We start from the raw sequence: 24,543 nt of genomic DNA, 5'->3' as shown, positions 1-24,543 counted from the left end.
CACGTTTACCTCCATGAGAAGCCAGAAGAGGTCCAGCAGCTGTTGAATGAGCGGATGTTCGCCCACTGAGCCTCCTCCCTCCAGGATTCCCAGCAGGAAGTTCATCAGCACGTCCTCCACCAGGTACACTTTACACTGCAGACACACACACACACAGCAGTCACACTGCATCCTAGCACAGGGTGTGGGTCTGTCTGCTCTGAGGTCCCTCTTTATGCAGAAAATAACTAAAAGACCCAAAAGAAAACATGCTGGACGTTTGTTGATACAGACGGAAAATGCAAAACACTCACTTGACATGAATTGATTGACTGGCAGATGTTTAACAGAGCTGACTCAAAGCTAATCTGCAGGTCTCTGTGCAGTGCCCCCTGCTGTCTGTGATGCTATCTTTCTTCAAGGCCCCGTTCACACTGGAGAAAGTCATTCCAGCTAGAGTAGGATTGAGCCCAGACAGCCTTTAAGCTGGATGTGTTCAGACCTATTTTCAAATCTGGCTAGCACACACTTGTGTCCGCACTCAATCCGGCTTCATCCAGCGTGTTTGCTGTCCTCCAAGCCACTAGGTGGCGCCTTGTAATATACAGAGTCCGTTCAGGCCGCGGTAGGACCGCGTGTGCGCATGCGTCATGCGCTTTTTTTCTCCTGTGTCACGCCCCGTGAACCGGAAGTAGCACATCGCTAACTGGAAGTAGCATGTCGCTAGCCGGATTCACTCGCCACATTTGCGTTCACACCTGAGCCACATTTGAGCCAATCCGGCTAGATTCACCTCTCGTGGGTGGATCTAGCCAGATTGAAATCAAACTGGATACAGCCGGATTCGAGGTGTTCACACTCAGAAAAAACACATCTGGATTGATCTGGATGCGGCCGAATCCTGCTTAAGCCATATTTTTTTCCCCAGTGTGAACGGGGTATATATGACAGTAAACCTGTAAACATATTTTCTAAAACCTTTCACTGAGATACAAACAGAGAGAAAAGCACACATCATTTTCCATGTGTTTACCATCCTATCTGTGAACACACACACACAGCTTGTCTCACCATGAGCGGTGCAAAGTGGTTGAAGATGTGAGCCAGAGTGATGAGCACTGTTGGTTCTCCATGAAGCCTCCACACTGCACAGTCCCTCTCCAACAGCCGCTCGTCCTGCACAGACACACACACACACACTGTATGTGACGCACCTCTGGAACAGCTGCAGCAGCAGAGACCTGCTGACACTTTAATCTGCTGCTTGGAGCGTGCAGCTCCTCACCCACCTGCGTGTCGATGGAGGTGGATAGCACCGTCTTGATGTAGCCCAGCAGCTGGTGAGCCTTGGTCAGGTCTGCGCCCGGAGGGTCCTGCAGCGGCAGGTAGCCGTCCACAGGGTACGTGGATCACACTCAGGTTAAAGACAAACACACACACACAGCTGGAGATCTAATGTTGGTAATAAGTGCTTAGGGTTCGGTGACGTGTCAGTGATCAGTTCATAAAGACTCTAAACATCGCTGCAGGCATTCAGCTCTGTCTGCAGTAAACACAGTGAAGGCTGAGAAGGATATCTGAGAGGTCTGCTGCCGAAGTTGAATCCCACCGACTCTTTGAAGGAGAGGCTGATGGCGGGAAAGTACGCTATGCCTGGACCCATCTTAATGTTGGTGAAGGCTGTCCCCAGAGACTGTCCATTCCTGGGACACAGAGCAAACACAGTGAGGACTGAGACTCCTCATCAACATGCAGACCTGTCAACAGATCCTCCTGCTCACATATGACTCCATCCTGTTTGGAGGATGAGTAAGATGTAGATAATAAAGTGCTCTGATCAAGGTGAGATAGCTGAGAAAGTCTTATTCATACAGTTTGTTGTTGTGATGGCAGCTGTCAAAGGCCGTTCAGGATGCAGAGTTTAAAAACAGATGGACGCTCTGAGTCCAGTGACTTACAGGCAGAACGTGATGGTCCCCTCGTCCAAGTCTATCAGACAGCTGACGATGTCTCCAGCTGCCCACGACTAAGGAAACACAACATGAATGTTAGTGGCTCACACACACACTGAACTCCACTGTGATTGGTTCACCTTTCCATAGTTAGTGGTCGTTACGTTCCACTTTCTCACTCTGTTCCCATCATACGCGTATGAGTCTGGAGTGTCACCCACACCCTCCTGGGAAACACACACACACTTCATCATCATTCTGTGTGCAGTGATAAAACCAGCTGAGTCTCACGTCCTCTCCTGTGTGTGTGTGTGTGTGTGTGTGTGTGTGTGTGTGTGTGTGTGTGTACCTCCTGGTTGAAGCGACAGTTCAGAGTACACCAGCCAATCTGCATCAGACCCTGGGAGGAGATCAGTACCTCGTAGGACCATTTCCCTGCAGGCAGACACACACACACACACACTGATCAGTCTGAACATCACATCACAACACAAAATGCACACAGTCTAAGAACACACACACACACAGACTGCTTTCCTCTCTGCAGGAACCAGTCCACCGTCTGTGTTCTGCTGTCTGATTGGAGCTTTACCTTTGTAAACACACGTGGTGGCTCTGATGGAGCTGAAGTTGCTGTGACCGATCACCTGGAAGCAGGAAAGGATCATTAAACCCAGAAACAGTCACTGCTCTGACGTGATGATGTCATAAACTTGTCTCACTCCCAGCAGGTCATCGTCCACAAAGAGAAGTCCCTCAAAGCCGCTGGTGTGATCCAGGACGACCGGCTGGGGACCCAGACGACCTTCAACGGGCTGATCTGCTAACACACATCAGGACGCATCAGTGCAGCTTCCATGTATACAGAGTATACAGAGCCAGAGAACTGTGCTCTTACCTCTGCTGTCCTCTGCTGGCTCGCCCTCAGACAGAAGCCTCTCCAGGTGAGCACCCAGATCCTGGAAACCCAACGTCTTCCTGTTCCGAGACAGAAATGTAAAGAACAACAAGACGATGTACAAAAACAGCAAAAATTAGACAAACAAAAAAGACCCCAAAATTAATAATAATACCTAATTCATCAAGTAAAAACATTCAATGGCAATGAATTATACCATAATTAACAAATAAAATAAAATACATTATATGTAATAATGATATATAATAAGTACGATATATAAAACTCAGGTTTCAACACTGAAAGCAGCAGTTTCAATATAAAACGCTCTGTATGCTGTTTAAAGTTTTATTCAGCAGGTTCAGACAGACTGCACCATGAAGGAGAAAGTGTGTGTCAGTGTGTGTCAGTGTGTCGGTGTGTGTCTATGTATAGACTGCTGAGAGTAACATGAAGCTGCACGGCTTAAAGAGGGAGGCCAGAGGCAGGACACTGAAAAACAAGTCCAGGTCAGGAGGACAGAAACACACAGAGACACACACAGACACAGAGAGACACTCAAAGAAACACACATACAGACACACAGAGAAACACATAGACACGCACACAGAAACACACAGCCGTACACACAGGCAGACACACACACATACAATAACAGACAAAGACACACACAGGCACACAGAAATGCAGAAACACATACAGTAACACACACAGGCAGACACAGACACACAGAAACACCAAGACACACACACACAGAGAAACACACAGTGGACAGACACACAGCGGACAGACACACACAGGCGGACACACACATGTACAATAACAAAGACACACACAGGCAGACACAGACAGACACACACATACAGTAAGACACACAGATGCACACAAAAACACACATACAGTAAGACAGACAGACAGACAGACACACACAGACACACTGTGGTGAGTGAGTTTTTCCCACAGACACAGTGCCCATCTGTGTCACAGCATCTCTACAGAGCAACAGTCCATCATACAGGCAGCTGCTAGCTGTTAGCGGCTAACAGTGCGGACAGGACGGAGTGGACTTACCTGAGCGAGGCCACCGCAGGTCCTGGCTTGGTTGAAGGAAACACATGATGCAGGTAGTCACTCAGGAGCTTCTCATTCACAATACCTGCCAGACAGAGAGAGGATCAGGTCTACAGGAAGAGCTCTACAGACAGAGAGAGGATCAGGTCTACAGGAAGAGCTCTACAGACAGAGAGAGGATCAGGTCTACAGGAAGAGCTCTACAGACAGAGAGAGGATCAGGTCTACAGGAGGAGCTCTACAGACAGAGAGAGGATCAGGTCTACAGGAGGAGCTCTACAGACAGAGAGAGGATCAGGTCTACAGGAAAAGCTCTACAGACAGAGAGAGGATCAGGTCTACAGGAGGAGCTCTACAGACAGAGAGAGGATCAGGTCTACAGACAGAGGTCACAGCACAGCTCAGCCTCACCTGCAGCTTTGGGTTTTTCTGTGTCTGAAGCCAGTCTGTAGTTACGGCGGGTCAATGCGGTGCCACCTCCCTTAGAACTCATTGTGGCAGGCTGGATTCGCCCAAACCAAACACTGCTGAAACAGAACCACCATCATTAGAACCTCCAGATCGCCACAACATCATCATAACGTTTATCAGACTCAGACACTACAGACAGTGAACTGACACCACAGACACTGAACTGACACTACAGACACTGAACTGACACCACAGACACTGAACTGACACCACAGACAGATGCCGGTACTCCTAAATATCGGGCCGTTAGCGTGCTAACTAACCTCCGCAGACTGGATGAACCTCAGCGGGCTGTCTGTCCTGCTGAGCTGGATTCTGTTGGGTGAAGGCCGGTTAAATCTGCGGTCACATCTATGAGAGTACACGGCTCGGCTGCACTGCAGTCCCTACATGTCGGTGTGGCTAGCTGGCTAACGGCTGACTGACACAAACACAGAGCTTAGCAGCTAGCAGCTAACTGACAGCAGCACCTACTGCTCCGCGCCGTGTAGCCGCGCCGCTCCCCCGGTGTGGTCTGCCCCTGACTCCGACGACCCGGCTGGGATGAGACGAGCTGCTGCCTGTCGACAGCAAGAAGCTAATTTCCACCACAACAGTCCTCTTCTCTGTCAACGCCTCTCATTCTACGGAGCGCCGCGCGGTACAAAAGAAGCAGTTCGGCAAAACGCGAAGCAGAAAAGAAGCTTAGACGCACAGCACAACATTATGGTTTAGTTCAAAGCCATTAAATCACATCCACACTGCATTTATACAACAGTAATATGTCGGTGTGCATCAATCATTATACACTCTAAATACCTGGAAAAAGACTACAGTCAGAGGATGGGCAGAAAATCTAAAAGAACCCTTAGAAGAATAATTAAATTCAACTCAGCTACAATTCAGCTTTATTTGTATAACACATCTTACAGTCTCTACGAGCTTCACAGAGACCCAGAGCCCAAGAAAGCACTGGAAGGCAAGCAGTGTCAGGAAAAGCCCCTTTAACAGGAAGAGGAGGAGGAGGAGGAAGAGGAGGAGGAGGAAGAGGAGGAGGAGGAGGAAGAGGAGAGGAGGAGGAGGAAGAGGAGGAAGAGGAGGAGGAGGAAGAAGAGGAGGAAGAGGAGGAGGAGGAGGAGGAAGAGGAGGAAGAAGAGGAGGAAGAGGAGAGGAGGAGGAGGAGGAGGAGGAGGAAGAAGAGGAGGAAGAGGAGAGGAGGAGGAAGAGGAGGAGGAGGAGGAGGAAGAAGAGGAGGAAGAGGAGGAGGAGGAGGAGGAAGAGGAGAGGAGGAGGAGGAGGAGGAAGAGGAGGAGGAGGAGGAAGAAGAGGAAGAGGAGAGGAGGAGGAGGAGGAGGAGGAGGAAGAGGAGGAGGAGGAAGAGGAGAAGGAAGAGGAGGAAGAGGAGGAGGAGGAGGAGGAGGAGGAGGAGGAGGAGGAGGAGAGGAGGAGGAGGAGGAGGAGGAAGAGGAGGAGGAGAATATATATATATATATATGTGTGTGTATGTAAAAAGATCAATTATGGAAAGAAATGGGCAAACAGCTAAACGGCTCAAAGAATTGTCTTTATGTTTACCATTGGAAAAAAATCACATACGCTTTAAAAGGCAAAACAAGATGTTTTGAAAAAGTGTTCGGCCGTTTTCATTCATTATATGAAAAACAAAGATTTGTCCTATCTGTTCATACCTTGATAACTAGTCCCTGTACAGTTCCACAATCATATGCTGCATTTTCACTATTCATCTGCAAATACTCTCATGTACTTGTGCTCTGCTTCTAAAATGTGTCTTTTGGTTTGTTAGTTTGTTCTTACCTGTGTCCATTTTACATTTGTATCTGGTAAAATTTCAATAAATATATTATTTTAAAAAAACAAGTATGTTTAGTGCAGGTATGTGGGTTAGTGAAAGGAGCATTGAGTGTTCCACGGCTGTTTGTTTTCCTGCGTAAAGTCCAGCCCCGCTCTGCAGAGGGCAGGGTGGAGGACAGAGGACAGACCCTGTGCTGCTCGGACCTCCTGCTCTGTGTGTGCAGCTGGAGAAGCACATGGAGGAGGAGGAGGCTGTCATGGCTGAGCAGTAGCAGCAGACTTTAAATAAATCTGTTGCTGCTGCACATGCAAGCTGTTTGCACAAATATCTGCTTTGCACTCTCAATAATAAATAATGCACATGAGAGGTGTTTGTAGTTTATTCCTATTGTTTTGTTTTTACTTATTTACTCATTCAATGAGAATAAAAGAATGCAGTTGTCATGGAAACGTGTTTCCTTCGCTGTGACTCTTCAGTCTGGATGAAGAAAGATCAAGTAACTGGTCAAACATGGGGCCTGTGAAAGGCACCCTGTGATTGGCTGGCAGCGTTCCCTGCTCTGTGATTGGCCGGTCGCGCACCCGCCTTTGGAAGGTTCCACTCTGCTGTAGGGTGGACGGGAGTCCCTCCGTGGCTGTTTCCGCGTGTTTCAATGAGACATTCTCTGCTTTTAAGTCAAATTCGTGGAGAACACGAGTGTACATGTCCTGAAATGTGGTCAAATCGAATCTGTGTCGCCACAGTGGGAAGTTATCGATCGGTAATTCCCGGCAGCTCCCCCCCCCCCCCGTCATCAGGTCAGTGCTGCAGCTGCCCTGCTGAGGCAGTAGTGTGATCGGCTCCTCGGATCCCGTGTGACCTGTAGCTGATCGGGTATCGATCCGTGGGGCAGGTGTGTGAGAGGCTTCTCAGTTTCACCGACAGTGCGTCTGGTCGTCGGCCTGCGGCAGAAAGATGCTCCGTGTGAGAGCGGCGGCGTCCCGGTCCTGGAGGGGGTAGGTGCTTCACATGAGCGGACACGAGACTCCTGAACCTCCGCTGTGACTCAGATGTGTTAGCTAACGTTAGCTCCCACTGCTACTCTGATCGATAAGTTATTCAGATCCGATTACATCTCTTAGTAGATGAAGTGTGTGTGTGTGTGTGTGTGTGTGTGTGTGTGTGTGTTATGTAATGATGCCTAACTCGTCCAAAAGTAGCTCACTTGTGTGAACATTCAGCGTTGGTGACAGGAAGTCACTGTGTGCTAATCCTGCAGCACCACATGCAGGGAGAACATACAACTGTCCGCTGATCAGAGTATCGATCACCACATATTCAGTCTGTAATGTAGTATTTCTGAGGTCCTGACCAGAGAAACGCTCAGGAAATGTCTGACAGTCCAAACCTGCTGCTGATATTTGGAGCCTAAAACAGACGTTAGGCTGATATGAATCAATAATAATCAATAAGTAGGCTGCCGGTGTGTTATTGGAGCATCAGTGCTCTAACCTGTAAGAAGGGTTTTGGTGGCCAGTGAAGATGGAGCGATGTGTGACTGTAGTTAAGAATTTAAATGTTGTTTACATATTGCTAAATGTTCTACTTAGAGTTCCTCTAATCGGGTCAAACAGAACCTTTATTAGTCCGTTTTACAGTGATCACTACAGAACGCTCTCTGCACCCTGAGTAAATAGTGACACTGGCATGTGGAGCTGATGTTTGTACCAGTTTAACCCTCTGAACACCACCAGCTGTTTCTAAGTGTTTCTCTCCCAGTCACATGTGTGATCAGTGTGTGTGTGTGTGTGTGTGTGTGTGCAGCACAAACAGCACCATCGTGCTTGTTTCCCTGAATCGCCTGTAAAAACACCTCAATCTAAGAATCCCGCTGCGCACAGAGGCAGCTGGACCAGGACCAGACCTTTAGGCGTGTCAGAGGGAACATGACTGTGTGAGAATAACTGACATGCCACCAGCCGGCCTCCTCCTCCTCCTCCTCCACAGGCCCGGCCTATCAGCAGCTCTGTGACTTCAGGTCAGAGCGTTTAGAGTTAATGATCCATAAAGAGAGGAGCAGAGCGGACTGTGGAGCAAACATCAGCGAGACAGGTGACAGTCTGAAAACCTTTAGGAGATCAGGAGTCATTAAATGTTGGGTTCAGTTCCCTGAGAAGGATAAAGTCCTGGTTTCTTCTCCTTCCTGCTCTAAATGTCTCTTCATCATCAGACTGTGTGGACACTGATGCTGCAGCAACACCACGACTCTGAAATATTCAACACACACACACACACACACACCAAGGCAGTTTAACCAGTTATAAAGTATGATTTTATATTCGGGATCATTAAACTTCAGTGAGTTATCAGCAGCTCTACAGCCACTGACTGACTGAGACCATCATCCAGCACCAGTCTGATCCAGTCTGAGCTGCTTCCTCACAGGGTGCCGTGATGTGGTAATAAGTGTGTGTGTGTGTGTCTGTGTGTGTGAAGGTTGAAAACGTTGCCCCGTGTAGCGGTGGAGGTGAAAAATGAGCCCATCCTGTCCTTCGAAGAGGGAAGTCCAGAGAGAGCTGAGCTGCTGAAGGTCAGAACCAGAACCAGAACCAGGCACAGATCTGTAACACACTCCTGCAGTGTGCGACTCTAAACAGTGTGTGTGTGTCTGAGCGCAGGCCTTAGACAGTCTGAAGGGGAAGACGGAGGAGATCCCGTGTGTGGTTGGAGATGAACACGTGTGGACCAAAGACATCAGATATCAGCTATCGGTAAGTAATCTGAGTACTTCAGTCCTCCACATGGAGCACAGTCAGCACTGCGTTCACTCCTCATACTGATGAACCCCTCTCCCGGTTCTTCTCCCAGCCCTTCAATCACTCACACAAGGTGGCAAAGTTCTGCTACGCTGACAAGGTGAGTCCCGTGGGTCCCTCTCAGATGCCCCAAACAGAAGGTGTGGATGTTTATGTGTGTCTGTGATCGATGCAGGAGCTGATCAATAAAGCCATCCTCGCATCTGTGGCAGCAAGGAAGGAGTGGGACCTGAAGCCGGTCCGGGACCGAGCCCAGATCCTGTTCAAGGCCGCCGACGTCATCAGCGGGCCAAAGAGAGCTGAGATCCTAGCTAAGACCATGATTGGACAGGTAACACACACATGTCAGTGTGTTCAGCCCAAGACCCGAAACCTGGACTCATACAGGAAGAGTCACTGAACCCTGGTGGTCCTGAATGTATCGTGTGTGTGTGTGTGTGTTCAGGGAAAGACGGTGGTTCAGGCAGAGATTGACGCTGCCCCCGAGCTCATTGACTTCTTCAGATTTAATGCTAAACACGCCATCGAACTGGAGAGCCAGCAGCCACTCGACGCACCGGGAAGCACCAACACCATGCTGTACCGGGGGCTGGAGGTGAGAACACACACAGCTGCTGACTGCTGACGTCTGCCTGGGTTTGTGTCCGACCTCCTTCTGTTGGTCTTCTCTCTCAGGGTTTTGTAGCAGCTGTGGCTCCTTTTAACTTCACTGCCATCGGTGGGAACCTGGCAGGTACCCCGGCTCTGATGGTGAGTGTGTCACAGTGAGCTGGCTGTAGATGGCGCCGACATGATGTAGCCTGAATGAGTTGTGGATCAGGATCTGCCGTATCTTGCAGGGGAACGTGGTTCTGTGGAAGCCCAGTGACAGCGCCATGTCTGCCAGCTACGCTGTGTACAGAGTCCTGAGAGAGTGTGGTCTGCCCCCAAACATCATCCAGTTCCTCCCAGCGGACGGCCCGGTGTTCGGGGACACCGTCACCTCTTCTGAGCACCTGGCAGGCATCAACTTCACCGGCAGTGTACCGTAAGGACGTCCGTTTGCTAGCAGCTAACAGGAATGGAGGAATCCATGCTGACGCTTCAATGACTCTGTGTTTGCAGGACGTTTAAGCGTCTGTGGAAGCAGGTCGCTCAGAACCTGGACATCTATCGGACCTTCCCTCGCCTGGCAGGAGGTGAGTTCTGAGGCACGGTGACGCCTCCTGTTTGCTGTCAGCGCACTGACTGTCCTACCGTGTGTCCTCAGAGTGTGGCGGAAAGAACTTCCACTTCGTCCACACGTCTGCGGACGTCCAGAGCGTGGTGATGGGGACCGTCCGCTCTGCTTTCGAGTATGGGGGTCAGAAGTGCTCGGCCTGCTCCAGGATGTACGTGCCTGACAGCCTGTGGCCGCAGATCAGACAGCAGCTCCTGGACGTGCACCGCAGCATCACAGTGGGAGACGTGAGTTACAGTGGCCGAACGCCAAGGCTCGACGATGGTAGCGGCACCTTTATCAGGCTTGTGTTCCAGAATAAAACCATAAGAGCTCCTGACAGGGTCACTACATGTTAAACACCAGAGATAAAATGTCTCGCTCAGATCTTCTGGTTCAGAGAGTCAGCGTCTGCTTGACTTGTTCGGACAGTACTGAAGATTCTTTTCTGTTTCTCAGCCTGTGGAAGACTTCAGCACCTTCTTCTCAGCCGTGATCGATGATAAGGTAAACGTCTTGCGTGTGTTTTAATGTGACTGTGTGTCACGGTTTTGACTGGACGCCCTCTCCCTGTGTCCTCCTTCAGTCCTTCGCTCGGATAAAGAAGTGGCTCAACCACGCCAAGTCTTCCCCAAATCTGAGCATCATCGCCGGCGGGAACTGTGATGATCAGAAAGGTTACTTTGTGGAGCCGACCGTCATCGTGACCAAAGACCCACAGGACGCCATCATGAATGAGGTACAGACACAGACCCGTTTAAGCCAACACGCCAATCACATTCAGAGCTGCTTCTGCTGTTTGTCTAACCGACGCAGGCAGCAGGGGGCGCTCATCCCCTTCACCTCAGGACTCACTGTGTGTGTCCGTGTGTGTGCACCTCTGCAGGAAATCTTCGGGCCGGTCCTCACGGTGTACGTTTACCCTGACAGCACCTACAGAGAGGTGCTGCAGCTGATCGACAGCACGTCGCCGTACGCTCTGACGGGTGCCGTGTTCGCCCAGGACCAGTGAGACCCGTTCCTCTGTACTGTTTCCTGTAGCTCTGATCACAGGGACCTCCATGTTGTAGAACCTCCCTCTGAGTGTCAGCTGGTTTTAGATGATCCTCTGTCTGCATCCCATCCACAGCATGTGTCCTCTTACATACATGATAGCATGCACAGTTTCAGGCCTGCTGCACGGTCGAGAGAGATTGATTGATTGATTGATTGATTGATTGATTGATTGATTGATTGATTGATTGATTGATTGATTGGCAGGACGGTGATCGACGAGGCAGCCAAAGTTCTGAGAAACGCTGCAGGAAACTACTACGTCAATGATAAATCCACCGGCTCCATCGTGGCACAGCAGCCATTTGGGGGCGCCAGAGCATCAGGTGAGGATTCCAGCTGCTCTGCAGGCTGATCAGGTGACTGAGGGAACAAAGGCAGCTGATTGGACGACATCTCTGCAGACCTGATTATGTAGTAAAATATCAGTGAAGAGCATATCGGAGGCTCTGTCTGTATCTGATCGATTGATCGATTTGTTTATTTATTCCTCTTAAGGTACAAACGACAAGCCCGGAGGTCCACACTACGTCCTGAGGTGGACGTCTCCCCAGGTGGTGAAGCAGACACACGTCCCCCTCACAGAGTGGAAGTACCCCTACATGGGTTGAGACTCCACAGAGCCGCCTCTCCGCCCGATCATTGTCTCCACCCATCGACCTCCCTCCATCATCCAGTCACCCTCCGTCCTCCTGCAGCACACACAGACCTGTAAAGACAGGTGTCTTCATGTCCTCTGCGTCCCTCTGAGTGAAGCTTTGCACTGAACCTGGACGTGAATGAGTTTTAATCATTCAGAGAAAACTTCCTGTTTTTATTCGAACTCTGACGTCCTTTAAATCAATCCACGACTAATCCCTCAACTCCGATTGGACAGTTGTACATAAACAGTAAAAGATTGATCAATATCAGGCGGAGGAACCAATCAGAGTAGTTTGTGTTCTGATGTTGAGGTATACAGAGTTTTTAATGTTCATTAGGTCAAAGTATCTGCAGGAATCTTGTCCGCTGGTGTTTTGTTTCAGTGTTTTCTGATGTTTTATAATTGATTATTGATCTGTACCACAGAGGGTTTTATGTCTGTGGACTCTCTGTACTTCCTGTTTAGACCCGATGTCAGACACGCTGTAAAACATCCAGACGATTGAGTCCTGCTGTCAAGTGTTTAACTTTTATATTTTAATCTCTCAGATGCAGCTGATTATATTCCAGAATGTGCCTGCCTTAGTAACAATGTGAACTCAGATTAAAGGTAGTTTTGGACAATAAATAATAAATTATTATAATTTATAACTTTTTTTTTATATCTTTGCTTCGGTCGGCATAGACACCTGAATGCACCACACATTACAACGAGTTAAAGCAGACACCTGAATGCAACACACATTACAACGAGTTAAAGCAGACACCTGAATGCAACACACATTACAACGAGTTAAAGCAGACACCTGAATGCACCACACATTACAACGAGTTAAAGCAGACACCTGAATGCAACACACATTACGAGTCAGAGCAGACACCTGAACGCACCACACATTACGAGTCAGAGCAGACACCTGAACGCACCACACATTACAAAGTCAGAGCAGACACCTGAACGCACCACACATTACAAAGAGTCAGAGCAGACACCTGAACGCACCACACATTACGAGTCAGAGCAGACACCTGAACGCACCACACATTACAAAGAGTCAGAGCAGGCACCTGAACGCACCACACATTACAAAGAGTCAGAGCAGACACCCAAACGCACCACACATTACAAAAAGTCGGAGCAGACACCCAAACGCACCACACATTACAAAGAGTCAGAGCAGGCACCCGAACGCACCACACATTACAAAGAGTCAGAGCAGGCACCCGAACGCACCACACATTACAAAAAGTCGGAGCAGACACCCGAACGCACCACACATTACAAAAAGTCGGAGCAGACACCTGAACGCACCACACATTACAAAAAGTCGGAGCAGACACCTGGACGCACCACACATTACAAAAAGTCGGAGCAGACACCTGAACGCACCACACATTACAAAAAGTCGGAGCAGACACCCAAACGCACCACACATTACAAAGAGTCAGAGCAGACACCTGAACACACCACACATTAGACTGTTTTGGCTTGTTGAGGCCTGTTTAGGCTGCTGCTAAATGATAGGCTGTGGGATCAGAGGCTGAATGAATGCGGGAATGCTCTAACACACACACACACACACACACACACACACACACACCCAATGGCCTCAGACACCAGGAGGAGTGTGAGAGAGAGAGAAAGTTGGTGTTTCATCATGACACCACAAGCTGTGCTACAACAGACAAACAGAACAAAGACAGCAACACAACTGAAAACAGCTGGAGACATCAGGAAACTGCAGTTCAGTGCGCAGTCACAGGGGGTCACTGTGATAAACCGAGATGTTCTTGATGTTCACGGGAAGCTCCACCCACTGAGATCTGAAGCCCAGCTATTCAAAGGTTTGTTTGTTTTTTGATAGATTTTAAATCTCTGTGCAGGTGGAGCTTCATCTTTGATGTTGAACACACCCTGACTGAACCACACACACACACACAAACACACAATGAACCCACAACAAACGTGTGCAAGCAGGAAACAGACGCTGGGATTAAGACGAGTGCTCTTCCAGAAACACGGCGACATGATGCGGGTGGTTGTAATGTTCTCTGGTGGGTTTGTTTTCAGTGTTCAGGTGTCAACAATGACTTCATTCAGAATTCATCTTTAAATCATTGCATCATAACAGAGACTAGAGTCTGGGCACCCTCAGGAGAATCACTGCATCAGTTTGTCACCTGCTTCATGTTAACATGTGTCACCTCACACATGGAAACACTTCAGTGAATCATTCTTAACACCCTGAGGGACCTTCAAAGGGATTAATACAGTAATAAAGTATATTCTACTCTATTATTGGCCAACAGAAACATGTTCATGTGCATGAATTGGGGCACGTGCCTGTTTTTGTAAGCTATAGCACATGTTAAAATGAAGCTGCTGCTTCTAAAGCTCAGCAGGCGACAAACTGATGCAGTTTTCCTAAGGGGGGCCCAGACACTGCAGGTGTGTGCTGGCCTGCAGGTCAGCAAGCAGATCTGGAGGCACGGAGACCTGCAGAGGACACACGGAGAGAACTAAGACCACAGAGCCGGGGGAGAGGAGAGGGGAGAGAAGGGGTGGAGTGGGAGTGATGGTGGGGTGGGACTGCTCAGTGGATCCTGTTTGTGTCTCCTGACCGTGTAGGCCCTATAACAGCATAGCTGGGATGATGGCTAAGAGTCAGTCAGTCCTGCTCCACCTTTGTTCAACAGAAAGGTTGTAGTCTGGTGAGTCTCTGAGGCGGTGTCTTCTGGTCTTACAGGTGGAGGTGGTGTCTTCTGGTCTTAAAGGTGGAGGCGGTGTCTTCTGGTCTTAAAGGTGGAGGCGGTGTCTTCTGGTCTTAAAGGTGGAGGCGGTGTCTTCTGGTCTTACAGGTGGAGGCGGTGTCTTCTGGTCTTAAAGGTGGAGGCGGTGTCTTCTGGTCTTACAGGTGGAGGCGGTGTCTTCTGGTCTTAAAGGTGGAGGCGGTGTCTTCTGGTCTTACGGGTGGAGGCGGTGTCTTCAGGTCTTACAGGTGGAGGTGGTGTCTTCTGGTCTTAAAGGTGGAGGCGGTGTCTTCAGGTCTTATGGGTGGAGGCGGTGTCTTCTGGTCTTAAAGGTGGAGGCAGTGTCTTCTGGTCTAAACGGTGGAGGCGGTGTCTTCAGGTCTTACAGGTGGAGGTGGTGTCTTCAGGTCTTACAGGTGGAGGTGGTGTCTTTTGGTCTTACAGATGGAGGCGGTGTCTTCTAGTCTTAAAGGTGGAGGCGGTGTCTTCTGGTCTTACAGGTGGAGGTGGTGTCTTCTGGTCTTAAAGGTGGAGGCGGTGTCTTCTGGTCTTAAAGGTGGAGGCGGTGTCTTCTGGCCTTATAGGTGGAGGTGGTGTCTTCAGGTCTTACAGGTGGAGGTGGTGTCTTCTGGTCTTAAAGGTGGAGGCGGTGTCTTCTGGTCTTACGGGTGGAGGCGGTGTCTTCAGGTCTTACAGGTGGAGGCGGTGTCTTCTGGTCTTATGGGTGGAGGCGGTGTCTTCTGGTCTTATGGGTGGAGGCGTGTGTCTTCAGGTCTTACAGGTGGAGGCGGTGTCTTCTGGTCTTAAAGGTGGAGGCGGTGTCTTCAGGTCTTATGGGTGGAGGCAGGGTCTTCTGGTCTTAAAGGTGGAGGTGGTGTCTTCTGGTCTAAAGGTGGAGGCGGTGTCTTCTGGTCTAAAGGTGGAGGCGGTGTCTTCTGGTCTAAAGGTGGAGGCGGTGTCAGCTAAAGGCTCGTCCTCCATTCTACTGTGATGAATGAGGAACTACAAGTAAAGCTGCACTCAGAGCTCTGAGGGTTCTGTTAGGAACATACGGTTCTATCAGGTCCTGCAGAGATCATGGAGCTAGTCCATGAGGAGCCTTGTAGGTGAGGAGAAGGATCCTGAAGTGTATTCTTGAGTCCACTGGGGGCCAGTGAAGAGAAGCTGGAACAGCAGAGGTCTGATCCTTTGGCTGCTTCCTGTCAGAACTCTAGCTGCTGCTTGTGGACCAGCTGTTCATGCAGTGATGTGGACTACGGACCACAGGGAGTCACAGCGGTCCAACTCTCAACATCAAGAAACACGACAGCTGACGTGTCGGCTTTTAAAGTCAAAGTGACACCTCTGCAGTGTGACAGCATCTCAGTCAGAGGAAACATGTCTGAGTCTGAACCCAGGACCAATCAAACCCCGCTCCAACCAGGCCGGCCTGCGACTCACAAGCTACTGTGTGTGTGTGTGTGTTCTGGGCTCAGGTCACAGGTGTGTGTGTGTATAAACAGTCATCAGTGTGTGCTGTGTTATGAGAGGCTGACAGGAAGGGTGTGTGAGTCGCTGACGCCTTTCATCTGGAGATACAGGAATTAGGAAGAGGAAACTGCAAACATTCATTTCTGTCCGTCCTCGCTCTTTGATGTCCCAACACACCGAGAGCTGAGCCTCCGTACAAAGAGCTGACAGGACGACTTGTGCCTGCAGAGACGTGATGTTCTCCTCACAACAGGTCACTGAGGCTCCTCCGTCTTCACTCACTCACTCTGTTTTCTCACAGCGGTGCAGCCTGAAGGACATCGAACCTTTTCAAGCTGTGAGCGCTGTGGTATATCCTCACACACCTGGAGGGGCGGAGCCTCAGCAGTTAAAAGCAGGTGAAGCCTCAGCTTGTCATCAGTTCCTGTGAAGCTCGAGGACGAAGCTGCAGCTGCATCAGAAGGTGAGACACACACACACACACACACACACACACACACACACAGTGTGTTACTGTTATTGAAGGCTCGGTATTTCACGGCTGTCTAAATAATCTGCAGATTTAATCTCTGTGTAGCAGTATATTTATTTATATAGTGTATTTAGAGAGGACCTGTCGATGTAACGTCACATGTGATGAAGCTCTGCGGTCAGTCACTGTGTTTGAAGACTGTTTGACGAGCAGGATGTTCAGCGGTGAGGTCCGACCTCTGACCTTTGTTTACTGGCAGGATAATCAGATTATTTATCACATGTTGGACAAATGTCCTGATGTGTGAACAGACTCGCCCAGTGTAGCACAGTCCTGAGTGAAACACACAGGATCCTCTTTTAGCCTCACCTCACTTCTCTGGATGCACCGATCCCATGCAGTGTAGCTAAGCTACAGCTAGCAGCTAGCTAGTTTGCCTACGTGATCTATGATATATAAACGTATGTATTATGTTCGACAGTGTGAATTTTACAAATTTTGCTAGCTTACCGATTTGTTGACCAGACTACACAGAACCAATGAAACCAGCTGTGTTCTCACCCCCGCAGACCACAGACTCTGGATGATGAACGCACTCTCTGGCCTGTGCTGTCAGTTCTGAGATGAGCTCCACCTTCTCGCCCTCGCTCATGGATCAGCGTTCCTCGTACCTGAGCTTCAGTCTGTCGCCCCCTGCTGGTCTCTGTGAGGACCGCAGCGTCTCGCAGCACCCAGACTCCGTCCCTTTCCTCCTCTACCCGCCTAGAGTGGACCCCGCCAGCCTCGGGCTCTACAAGGGCCCTCTGCGGGGCCCGGGGCTCCTGCCTTACTTGGCCCCCTTCCACCACCACGGACATTTCAGCGTCTACGAGTGTCCCTTCGAGCCAGCATTCATCCAGAAACGAAACGAGCGCGAGCGTCAGAGGGTGAAGTGCGTCAACCAAGGCTACGCCAAACTGAGGGACCACCTACCAGGTCAAAGTGCCGACAAACGTCTCAGCAAGGTGGAGACGCTTCGAGCCGCCATAAGGTATATTAAGTACCTGCAGGGCCTGGTGGAGTTGGAAGACGGCAGGTGCAGCCAGGGGGAGTCGCCCAGCACCTCGTCTTCCAGCCCAGACTGCAGAGGACAGCCAGGACAATAAACAGCGCCCTCACAAGGGCTCAGACTACAGGACGCTGCATCACATCATCCGATCGAACCCCGCTACAACCTGTGAAACATGAGAGCAGCGACTGATCAGCCAGCCGCCGGAGTTAAACTGAGCTACCAGCACGCTGCACGAAGGAACGCCCTCCCCCTTGTGATGTCACTCTGTTCTTGCAGACTGTGCGGCAGCAGGTAGCACAGCTGAGACCAACAGAACCACCACAAGCATTACTGATTTAAACGTCACCTGGACGCCGTGTTAATGTGAAGAGAGCTGAAGGACTCAACTCCTCCCAGCCGAGGACATGGACTTACCAATCAGCCCTCCTTCACGAACGCTTCCGTCACAGGTTTCTGTTTGAGTGTGAGACGTCCTCTGAAGGCCATCAGAGGGACTGAAAGAAGAGCGAAGCGCCACCATTAAATACTGATTTTATTTGTGACGAGCTGAAGAACAAATAACCCAGAAACACATTAGAAAAATAAAACGCTTTGACTGCGATGACACCAGAGACCCTCACACGTCTCCTGTCAGAGTCCTCGGTCTTTGTGTTCATATCCTCCAGACTCGGTCACTAAACCTACATTTCTAATAAGTGATGTCATCATTCAACACCAGGCAGCCACTTATCAATAGTCCCATCATAAATGTTGATGTGTGGATCCAGAGGGCGGCTGATCACAGACGTCCTGCAGGTGTGTGTGTCGTCATTAAACAGATGAAAAGATAATTCAACAGATTTTTAATACCACAGTGATTCAGAACACACCGATTAGAAGCACAATACCCAGAATATTGATCATCAGCGATTAGTTTAACACTCTCACATCATCTTTGGCTTTTAAGAGCAAACACACTCTGAACCTCCTGTCCCATAGGGGGCGCTCAGCCCAGAATGAATGGAGCCAAAAAACGTAAAGCTCATGGAGTTAAAATATCTCAGCTCATTTTAATCAACGAAAGACAAAGTTCCATGTTTAGATTTGTTTCTAATCAATAAAAATCCCGTTCAATAACTATCAGTGACGTCACCACGAGCCACTTCCCAGCATCCTCCATTCTGATTGGACACATCAGCCAAAAGCAGCAGAGCCCCTATAGACATATATATATATATGTGAGGACTCCGGCTGCCATAGGAGGGAGGACCTCCTGTCCCCATCAGTCCTGATCTGAACTGACCAATCAGCAGCCGTTAGCAGCATGCTAGTGTTTTATGGGCTAACTCAGCTTCAGAGCTGAGAAGCTGCTGTAAAAGATGAAGCCTTCACACAAACTGAAGCTGCATTTCAAATGTGAACGTCTGTTTAAATTTCAAAGTAAAGCAAAAAATGCCATGAACTGATCTGATCTGTAATTTTTCTTTTCTTCCTTCTTCTTCTTTGGTGGTTTTAATCTCTAACAGTGACTGTTGTGAGTTCTGAATACTGACAGCTGGTTAAAACATGCCACAGATGATTTAATCACACTAACAGAGAGTGACGTCCAGCTGGGAGAAGATAACCGACGGAGGCGATGACCAGCTTGGATCTCTGAGATGACCTGCAGTGTGTGTGTGTGCGGATGTTGACAACGCTGAACCCTGGTTCAGCCCTTCAAACACCGATGTCAACACTCAGCACCTCCACCAGGCGCCCCTGAATCTGAATTATTTTAACAATGTAAAGAGTTCAGCGGCTCTCAGTCTGCAGTCCTCGTCTCCGTCAGTCTGACCTCATGCATCCTGCACAGCAAGGACACTGAGGCGTTGGAGCACCAAGCTGCGGTGCTGTGGCTGCAGGCAGTATGCAATGCTCTGCTCGACCTCCTGGCAGCGCCGCAGGAAGCGGCAGCGGTCCCGGGCCAGCTCCTCCCAGGGGCCACGGCGGTCCTCCTCTTCCTCTCCACAGCTGGCAAAGAACTCCTCCACATCGTCACAAAAACGAACCTGAGAGGAGTAAGAGCAGTGAGTCTCATGACTGGATCACGACTGCAAACTAAACTAGGAAAGGGCGAGCACCGATACCAGGTATCAGGGTCGGGCCGATACCGACCTGATTCCATTTTAAAATACAACTATAGTTCCATTCATTACACTGTTTATTTGAACCTTTATCTTTCCAGAAAATGTCATTTTATCACACTGGCTGACATGGCTGAGGTCAGGCTTGAGTTCATATTGTGAAATAACAACCTTCAGCTCCAGCTGTTTGTGTAATCCATCCCATGAATGACAGAATCTAAAGACTGGAGCTAAAGGAGGCAAAAATTCAAGTAAAACCTGAATTTCAATTTATTGAGTAATTCATGAAACAAGACATTTAAAAGACCTCCAGGTATCTGTAAGAGCAAACTAATACTACTGGCCTGTGATGTATGGTGCTGAGGTGGGGGAGGTCCAGGCCAGGTCTAGTAAACATGTACTTATTCGTCTTATTAGTAGGCTTGTGCAAAATCGTATCGTGTGCAATTAATCGTCAGAAAAACTGTCACCTAATATTTGCCACTTAGCGATTACGGCGATTAGTGCCTCGTCATGATGACGCATTTTTGTGTGCGACGTACTCTCACCATCACCCGCGCACAATAACAATAATAAGTTAGATGATGCAGAGCAACACGTTCCTAACATAAGTTCATCGTCTGTCACCATAAGCCGGAGCACGAAGAAAGCCGAAGAAAGCGCGACGAGGACACAACGCCGGCTACAGCTGTATATAGTGCCGCGACATGCATTAGGTGATGCGTGGAGCGTTGGTTGTTGCCATAGAAACTGGATTCTTGCTCGTATCAAAGGAATGAACTCTGATCTTTATTTACGGACTCCACAGCAACATAGGAAAACATTACAACAGCGAAGTCTCCTCCAGCAGATATGGGAAAGAATTCCACTCTATCCACTACACAATCCACGGTACGTTTAGTCATCGTGCTGCTTACGACCACACTAAGCGCTGGAAGAACGCAGAAAGGCAGGTTGATTTGCACAGACACACATTTAAATGTGGAATTGTCCGGTTAGTTAGTTTGTTTGTTTTTCTGCCTTTCTTGACTGATGATTTGTCGGTATCATGCTAGAACACTGCCGATTTAGAGTCAAAAACACGTCAGTGCAATTGTCATCAATTAATCGTCAAATTAATCGTTATCGGCTAAATGCCACAATTAATCGTGATTCATTTTTTTTGCCAATATTGCCCAACCCTACTTATTAGTCAACTAACTAAGAGAATTTAGATAGAACTGAATCAATTCAAGACGCTTCTTGTAGCTTTAAGAAGTGTCATAAGACAACTTACGAGAATGGGCCTGATTCAGGACGATTTATGTTGGAAATGTGGAGAACACACTGGCACCTTTATGCAGGCATTATGGGAATGTACTAAGGTCTTTCCTCTGTGGGAAAGTGTATTAGATTACATAGATCACTGGATGAATTGTAACCTAGGTTATGTCTCCTCGGAGACAGGACTATGGTGCCCCAGTTCAACAAATATTCATGTAAGATTTTAAAAACAAGCATTGTAACTTGTGCACGGATCATTTTGAGGTGTTGGAGAGCTTGCATGACCAAAACTGTTGCATGTGAAAAAACGTTGGGGAGATTGACTGGCAATATGATACGGCTAATGAACAGTGGGACAGCTTCAGCGGATACATGTCAGGAGGGGACAACCGGCCATACTAGGACAATTACCAGGAGGAATAGGTGCACAGGGCACCACGCCTCACATCTCGCCTACACAATGTACCGCCTCTCATGAACTATTGTTGGACTACTACTGCCGACTGCCTACCTGTCTGTTATTGTTTGGTTTAAGGGGTTATGTTTTATTTTTCTTAACCCTTTTGTTCTTTTTCTGTATAGGACGTACTGTTGATGAAGATTCTCAGTCATCCAGGTCATCATACGTAGAGAAGATCTTGTTTCAATCTTCTCTATATAGGACGTACTGTACAATCTAAAATCTAATAAAAATTTGAATTATAAAGAAAGAAGTGTCATAAGACATTACTAAGATATGAACATCCCTAAACTAAACGTTGGCTCTGTGAGTGACTCCATGTAAACATATCACGCGTCGAGCTGCAGCGATGATCTAAATCTAGATGCAGGTCAAGTTTCAGCCAGCGACTTGGACTCGACACACAGCAACAAACTCCTCACTTTTAGTTAAGAGTGCATCACAGCTGATCAGTTATAAAGACTGGAAAGCATCTTGCTGATAAATGATCTCAGGTAGCCTAACAGTGTAGAGCTGTGTGTGTGGACACACTCACCTTCTTGGCTGCTCTGTAGCGCTGACTGGTGGAGCAGCTGGGTGCCTCAGAGAAGCCACTGTCCAGCCTTTCCTCTGCCTCCTCCTTCCTGTACTCAGGTGGAGATGTGGCATCATGGTGGGGTGAGCATGGGGGAGTCTGGGAGGCCCTTTTGGCCTTAACTCTGGCTCTGGGAGGGGCCTCAGTGGGCCCTCGAGTCCTGAGTGGTGCCTGAAAGTTGAAGGGACTATAGGGGTCGGAGGAGCAGCTAAAGGAGCTCCACAGGCGAGCGCTCTCTGCTTCGTCCAGCTCACTAGCCGAGGTGGAGTCGTCCCAGGTATCGTGTCCAGAGGCGGGGGAGGAGGGGGATGGGAGAGGTGAGGAGAGGGCGAGGTTGGGAGAGGAGGCTGGGGTGGACTGGGTGGAGGATGATGGCGTGGCAGGGGGGATAGTCTGAGGCCGAGTGCTGACGGTGTGCAGCCGGGCGGTGAAGTTGCGGGGGTTGTACGGGTCATTACTTTGGCACAGAGAGCTCCACAGGCGCTCTGCCTCCGAGTCCTCACCATCCGAGTCTGAGGCTTCATCGTCTTCATCCATGGAGTCAGACATGTCCGATGAGCCTTCACTGTCAAAGCCATCATCATCATCGCTTTCGGTGTCAGACTGGCTGCTATCGTCGTCGCTGCAGGGGCAGCCAATGATGAAGGCGATGGCTTTGTTCTGGCACTGAGGACCAGCTCTCGCCTCCACACACGGATCCTCCTCTGCTTCTTCTTGGGTCTGCCTCTTGTCTAGCAGTCCTGATACAGATTCCTGCTCGTTCAGAGTCCTGACAGCGGCGGTGTTGCCTGGCGTTGCTGCGCCCTGAGCCCTTGCCATGTGCAGCTGCTCCTCCTCCAGGCTGTAGTAACCATTGTCTGGATCAGGGGTGAGAGGTGGAGCCTCCCTGCCAGCAGTTGCTCCTGAGCAGCTCAGGAGTAGAGCGGTGCTGAGCTGCTGGTCTACAGTAGACCCCTCTGGGTTCTGGACTATGTGAAGGCCTCCATTGTTGGTCGGCTGCTCTTTGTGGTCAGCTGGTCCAGACTTTTCTCCCAGCGTCCACTCTCCGCTCTGTGCAAACATGCTGGATGGTAGTGCGCTCTTTGTGTCAGCCGCTGGCTGTCGGTGACAAAGCTGGTCTGTCTCCGTCCCCTCCCTGGCCCTGGACAAGTCCAACTCTCTCTGTGCTCCCGTCTCACCCTCCCAGAAGCTGCCCCACCATGGCCAGCTCTGCCTGGCGGGGCTCACCACGTCCTTCCCACCAGAGGCTCTGACCTGAGAACTCAGCAGAACGTGGCTCAAAACTGTCCTGACTGATGGCAGGTACCCGATGTGGGTCTGCGGACAGAGGTTCAGGTCCTCTCCCTCGCTGTCCATCCCCAGTTCCCGCAGAGAGTCCGCGGTGAGCCACGGCAAGGTGCCGCTGGCCGGAAGAATGTCATCCAGCTGTCTTAAAAACTCGTTTCCTTCCTGGACTAGCTGGGCTCTGAAGTCCTCGCTCTGCGGCCGGTGCCTCGCTCTGCCCGGAAGGACTCTGTGCAGGAAGGACAGCGCAGGCCTGGACAGCAGGCCGATCCACGAGCTGTCCTGGCTGTGGAGCTCGGCGGAGGTGACTCCATGTGCGGCCGCAGAGGCCGAGCTCTCCGTTAAATGTCCTTCAGTGCTCAGATTTCTGAACATTTTGAAAAGTAAAGTGCTCCGCTCACTCCTCTGTGAGGGAAGCGTCACTCCGCGCTACTGGCTGTTAGCTGTTAGCAGGCTAGCTGCTAATGTGACAGCTGTCAAAGCAGCTTCAGTTCAGTGAGCGACACTTTCCATCAACACACACACACACACACACACACACTCACCGGTTCCGATCTGGGAAACACCACATTTACACCGACTGGAACACATACCGGCTGTCCCGGCCGGAGTGAACCCAGAATGTATCGTCCGTGAGCCCGGCGCGGAGAGAATGGTGGTTGGACTTCTTTCTGGAGGAAGAGGTTGGGAAAACGGACCCGGAGCGAAGTGTGAAGTCACTAAACGAGGAAGAGTCCCGGTCTGAAGAACAAAAACGAGCCATCGTATCCGCGTTATTCTCTGGAAGAGGCGGTGTCGGGGGGACGGAGGTTCTCCTGGTGCTAGTTAGCTGGATGGCTTTTAGCATACGCAGCTAACGTTAGCTTTGGGGGTTAGGACTCCGGAAGGCGCCGACAGAGGCAAATATTCGATCAAAAAAACCAACACTTATCAGGTCATCGGTGAAAGTTCGGGGGGTTCTCGGTTCTTCCGGTGTTAATTTGGTGTCCGTTCCCGCTCACGGTGAATGTTCGTCCGCCGCGTCGCTCCGTCTGTCCGTCACGGTGAGATTTCATCAGAAAGTCCAGGGACCGTCTGCAAACACCCGCCGCGCTGCTCCACGAAGCGGCCGCTAGGGGGCGTCGCGGTGTGTGTGTGTGTGTGTGTGTGTGTTACATAAGGAGCACGCAGATCTTTACCGTCACATGTTTATCAGTGTGAAACTGGACGTTTTATTTTTAGTCAGGCTTCAGAAGGAACGCAGAGATTCAGTTTCACTTCAGAGC

General features: G+C 49.8%; 4 protein-coding genes across 12 annotated transcripts in view; 2 read left to right on the top strand and 2 right to left on the bottom strand.

Annotated features, from left to right (window-relative positions):
* rnf123 (ring finger protein 123) overlaps positions 1-4,994 on the bottom strand; it is a 45,754-nt gene extending 40,760 nt beyond the window's left edge. The window contains exons 1-14 of one of the 9 annotated variants that reach the window (XM_028428900.1): positions 4,846-4,986; positions 4,635-4,686; positions 4,312-4,427; positions 3,901-3,985; positions 2,830-2,909; positions 2,654-2,754; positions 2,524-2,578; positions 2,281-2,366; positions 2,072-2,158; positions 1,938-2,005; positions 1,557-1,682; positions 1,269-1,383; positions 1,051-1,155; positions 10-135 (exon numbers count right to left, since the gene is read on the bottom strand). In XM_028428900.1, coding sequence (XP_028284701.1) covers positions 10-135; positions 1,051-1,155; positions 1,269-1,383; positions 1,557-1,682; positions 1,938-2,005; positions 2,072-2,158; positions 2,281-2,366; positions 2,524-2,578; positions 2,654-2,754; positions 2,830-2,909; positions 3,901-3,985; positions 4,312-4,393 — 1,116 coding nt within the window. In that variant the 5' untranslated portion in view covers positions 4,394-4,427; positions 4,635-4,686; positions 4,846-4,986. Of the gene's footprint in view, positions 1-9; positions 136-1,050; positions 1,156-1,268; positions 1,384-1,556; positions 1,683-1,937; positions 2,006-2,071; positions 2,159-2,280; positions 2,367-2,523; positions 2,579-2,653; positions 2,755-2,829; positions 2,910-3,900; positions 3,986-4,311; positions 4,428-4,634 lie in introns of all 9 variants that reach the window. The other 8 variants (XM_028428901.1, XM_028428902.1, XM_028428899.1 and 5 more) reach the window with 8 other exon arrangements.
* Positions 4,995-6,970: 1,976 nt separating this feature from the next.
* On the top strand, positions 6,971-12,499 carry aldh4a1 (aldehyde dehydrogenase 4 family, member A1). The gene is made up of 15 exons (XM_028429687.1): positions 6,971-7,158; positions 8,639-8,732; positions 8,821-8,913; positions 9,011-9,058; positions 9,134-9,289; positions 9,404-9,553; positions 9,634-9,708; positions 9,798-9,985; positions 10,063-10,136; positions 10,208-10,404; positions 10,616-10,663; positions 10,743-10,895; positions 11,043-11,164; positions 11,417-11,535; positions 11,708-12,499. Exons 1-15 carry the CDS (start codon positions 7,118-7,120, stop codon positions 11,818-11,820), a joined length of 1,671 nt encoding a protein of 556 aa, XP_028285488.1. The 5' UTR covers positions 6,971-7,117; the 3' UTR covers positions 11,821-12,499.
* Positions 12,500-17,167: 4,668 nt separating this feature from the next.
* On the top strand, positions 17,168-17,792 carry LOC114451247 (achaete-scute homolog 5-like). The gene has a single exon (XM_028429825.1). The coding sequence runs from the start codon at positions 17,168-17,170 to the stop codon at positions 17,687-17,689; it is 522 nt and encodes a 173-aa protein (XP_028285626.1). The 3' UTR covers positions 17,690-17,792.
* Positions 17,793-18,420: 628 nt separating this feature from the next.
* On the bottom strand, positions 18,421-24,427 carry ppp1r15b (protein phosphatase 1, regulatory subunit 15B). The gene is made up of 2 exons (XM_028429556.1): positions 21,956-24,427; positions 18,421-19,622 (listed from the first exon to the last, which is right to left on the bottom strand). The coding sequence occupies exons 1-2, from the start codon at positions 23,651-23,653 to the stop codon at positions 19,410-19,412; spliced, it is 1,911 nt and encodes a 636-aa protein (XP_028285357.1). The 5' UTR covers positions 23,654-24,427; the 3' UTR covers positions 18,421-19,409.
* Between the last annotated feature and the right edge of the window lie 116 nt (positions 24,428-24,543).

Source organism: Parambassis ranga, chromosome 18 (genome assembly GCF_900634625.1).
Source record: "Parambassis ranga chromosome 18, fParRan2.1, whole genome shotgun sequence".
Lineage (NCBI taxonomy): Eukaryota > Metazoa > Chordata > Actinopteri > Ambassidae > Parambassis > Parambassis ranga.
The sequence above is the reverse complement of the archived record's forward strand: the minus strand, read 5'-3'. Positions and strand labels throughout refer to the sequence as shown.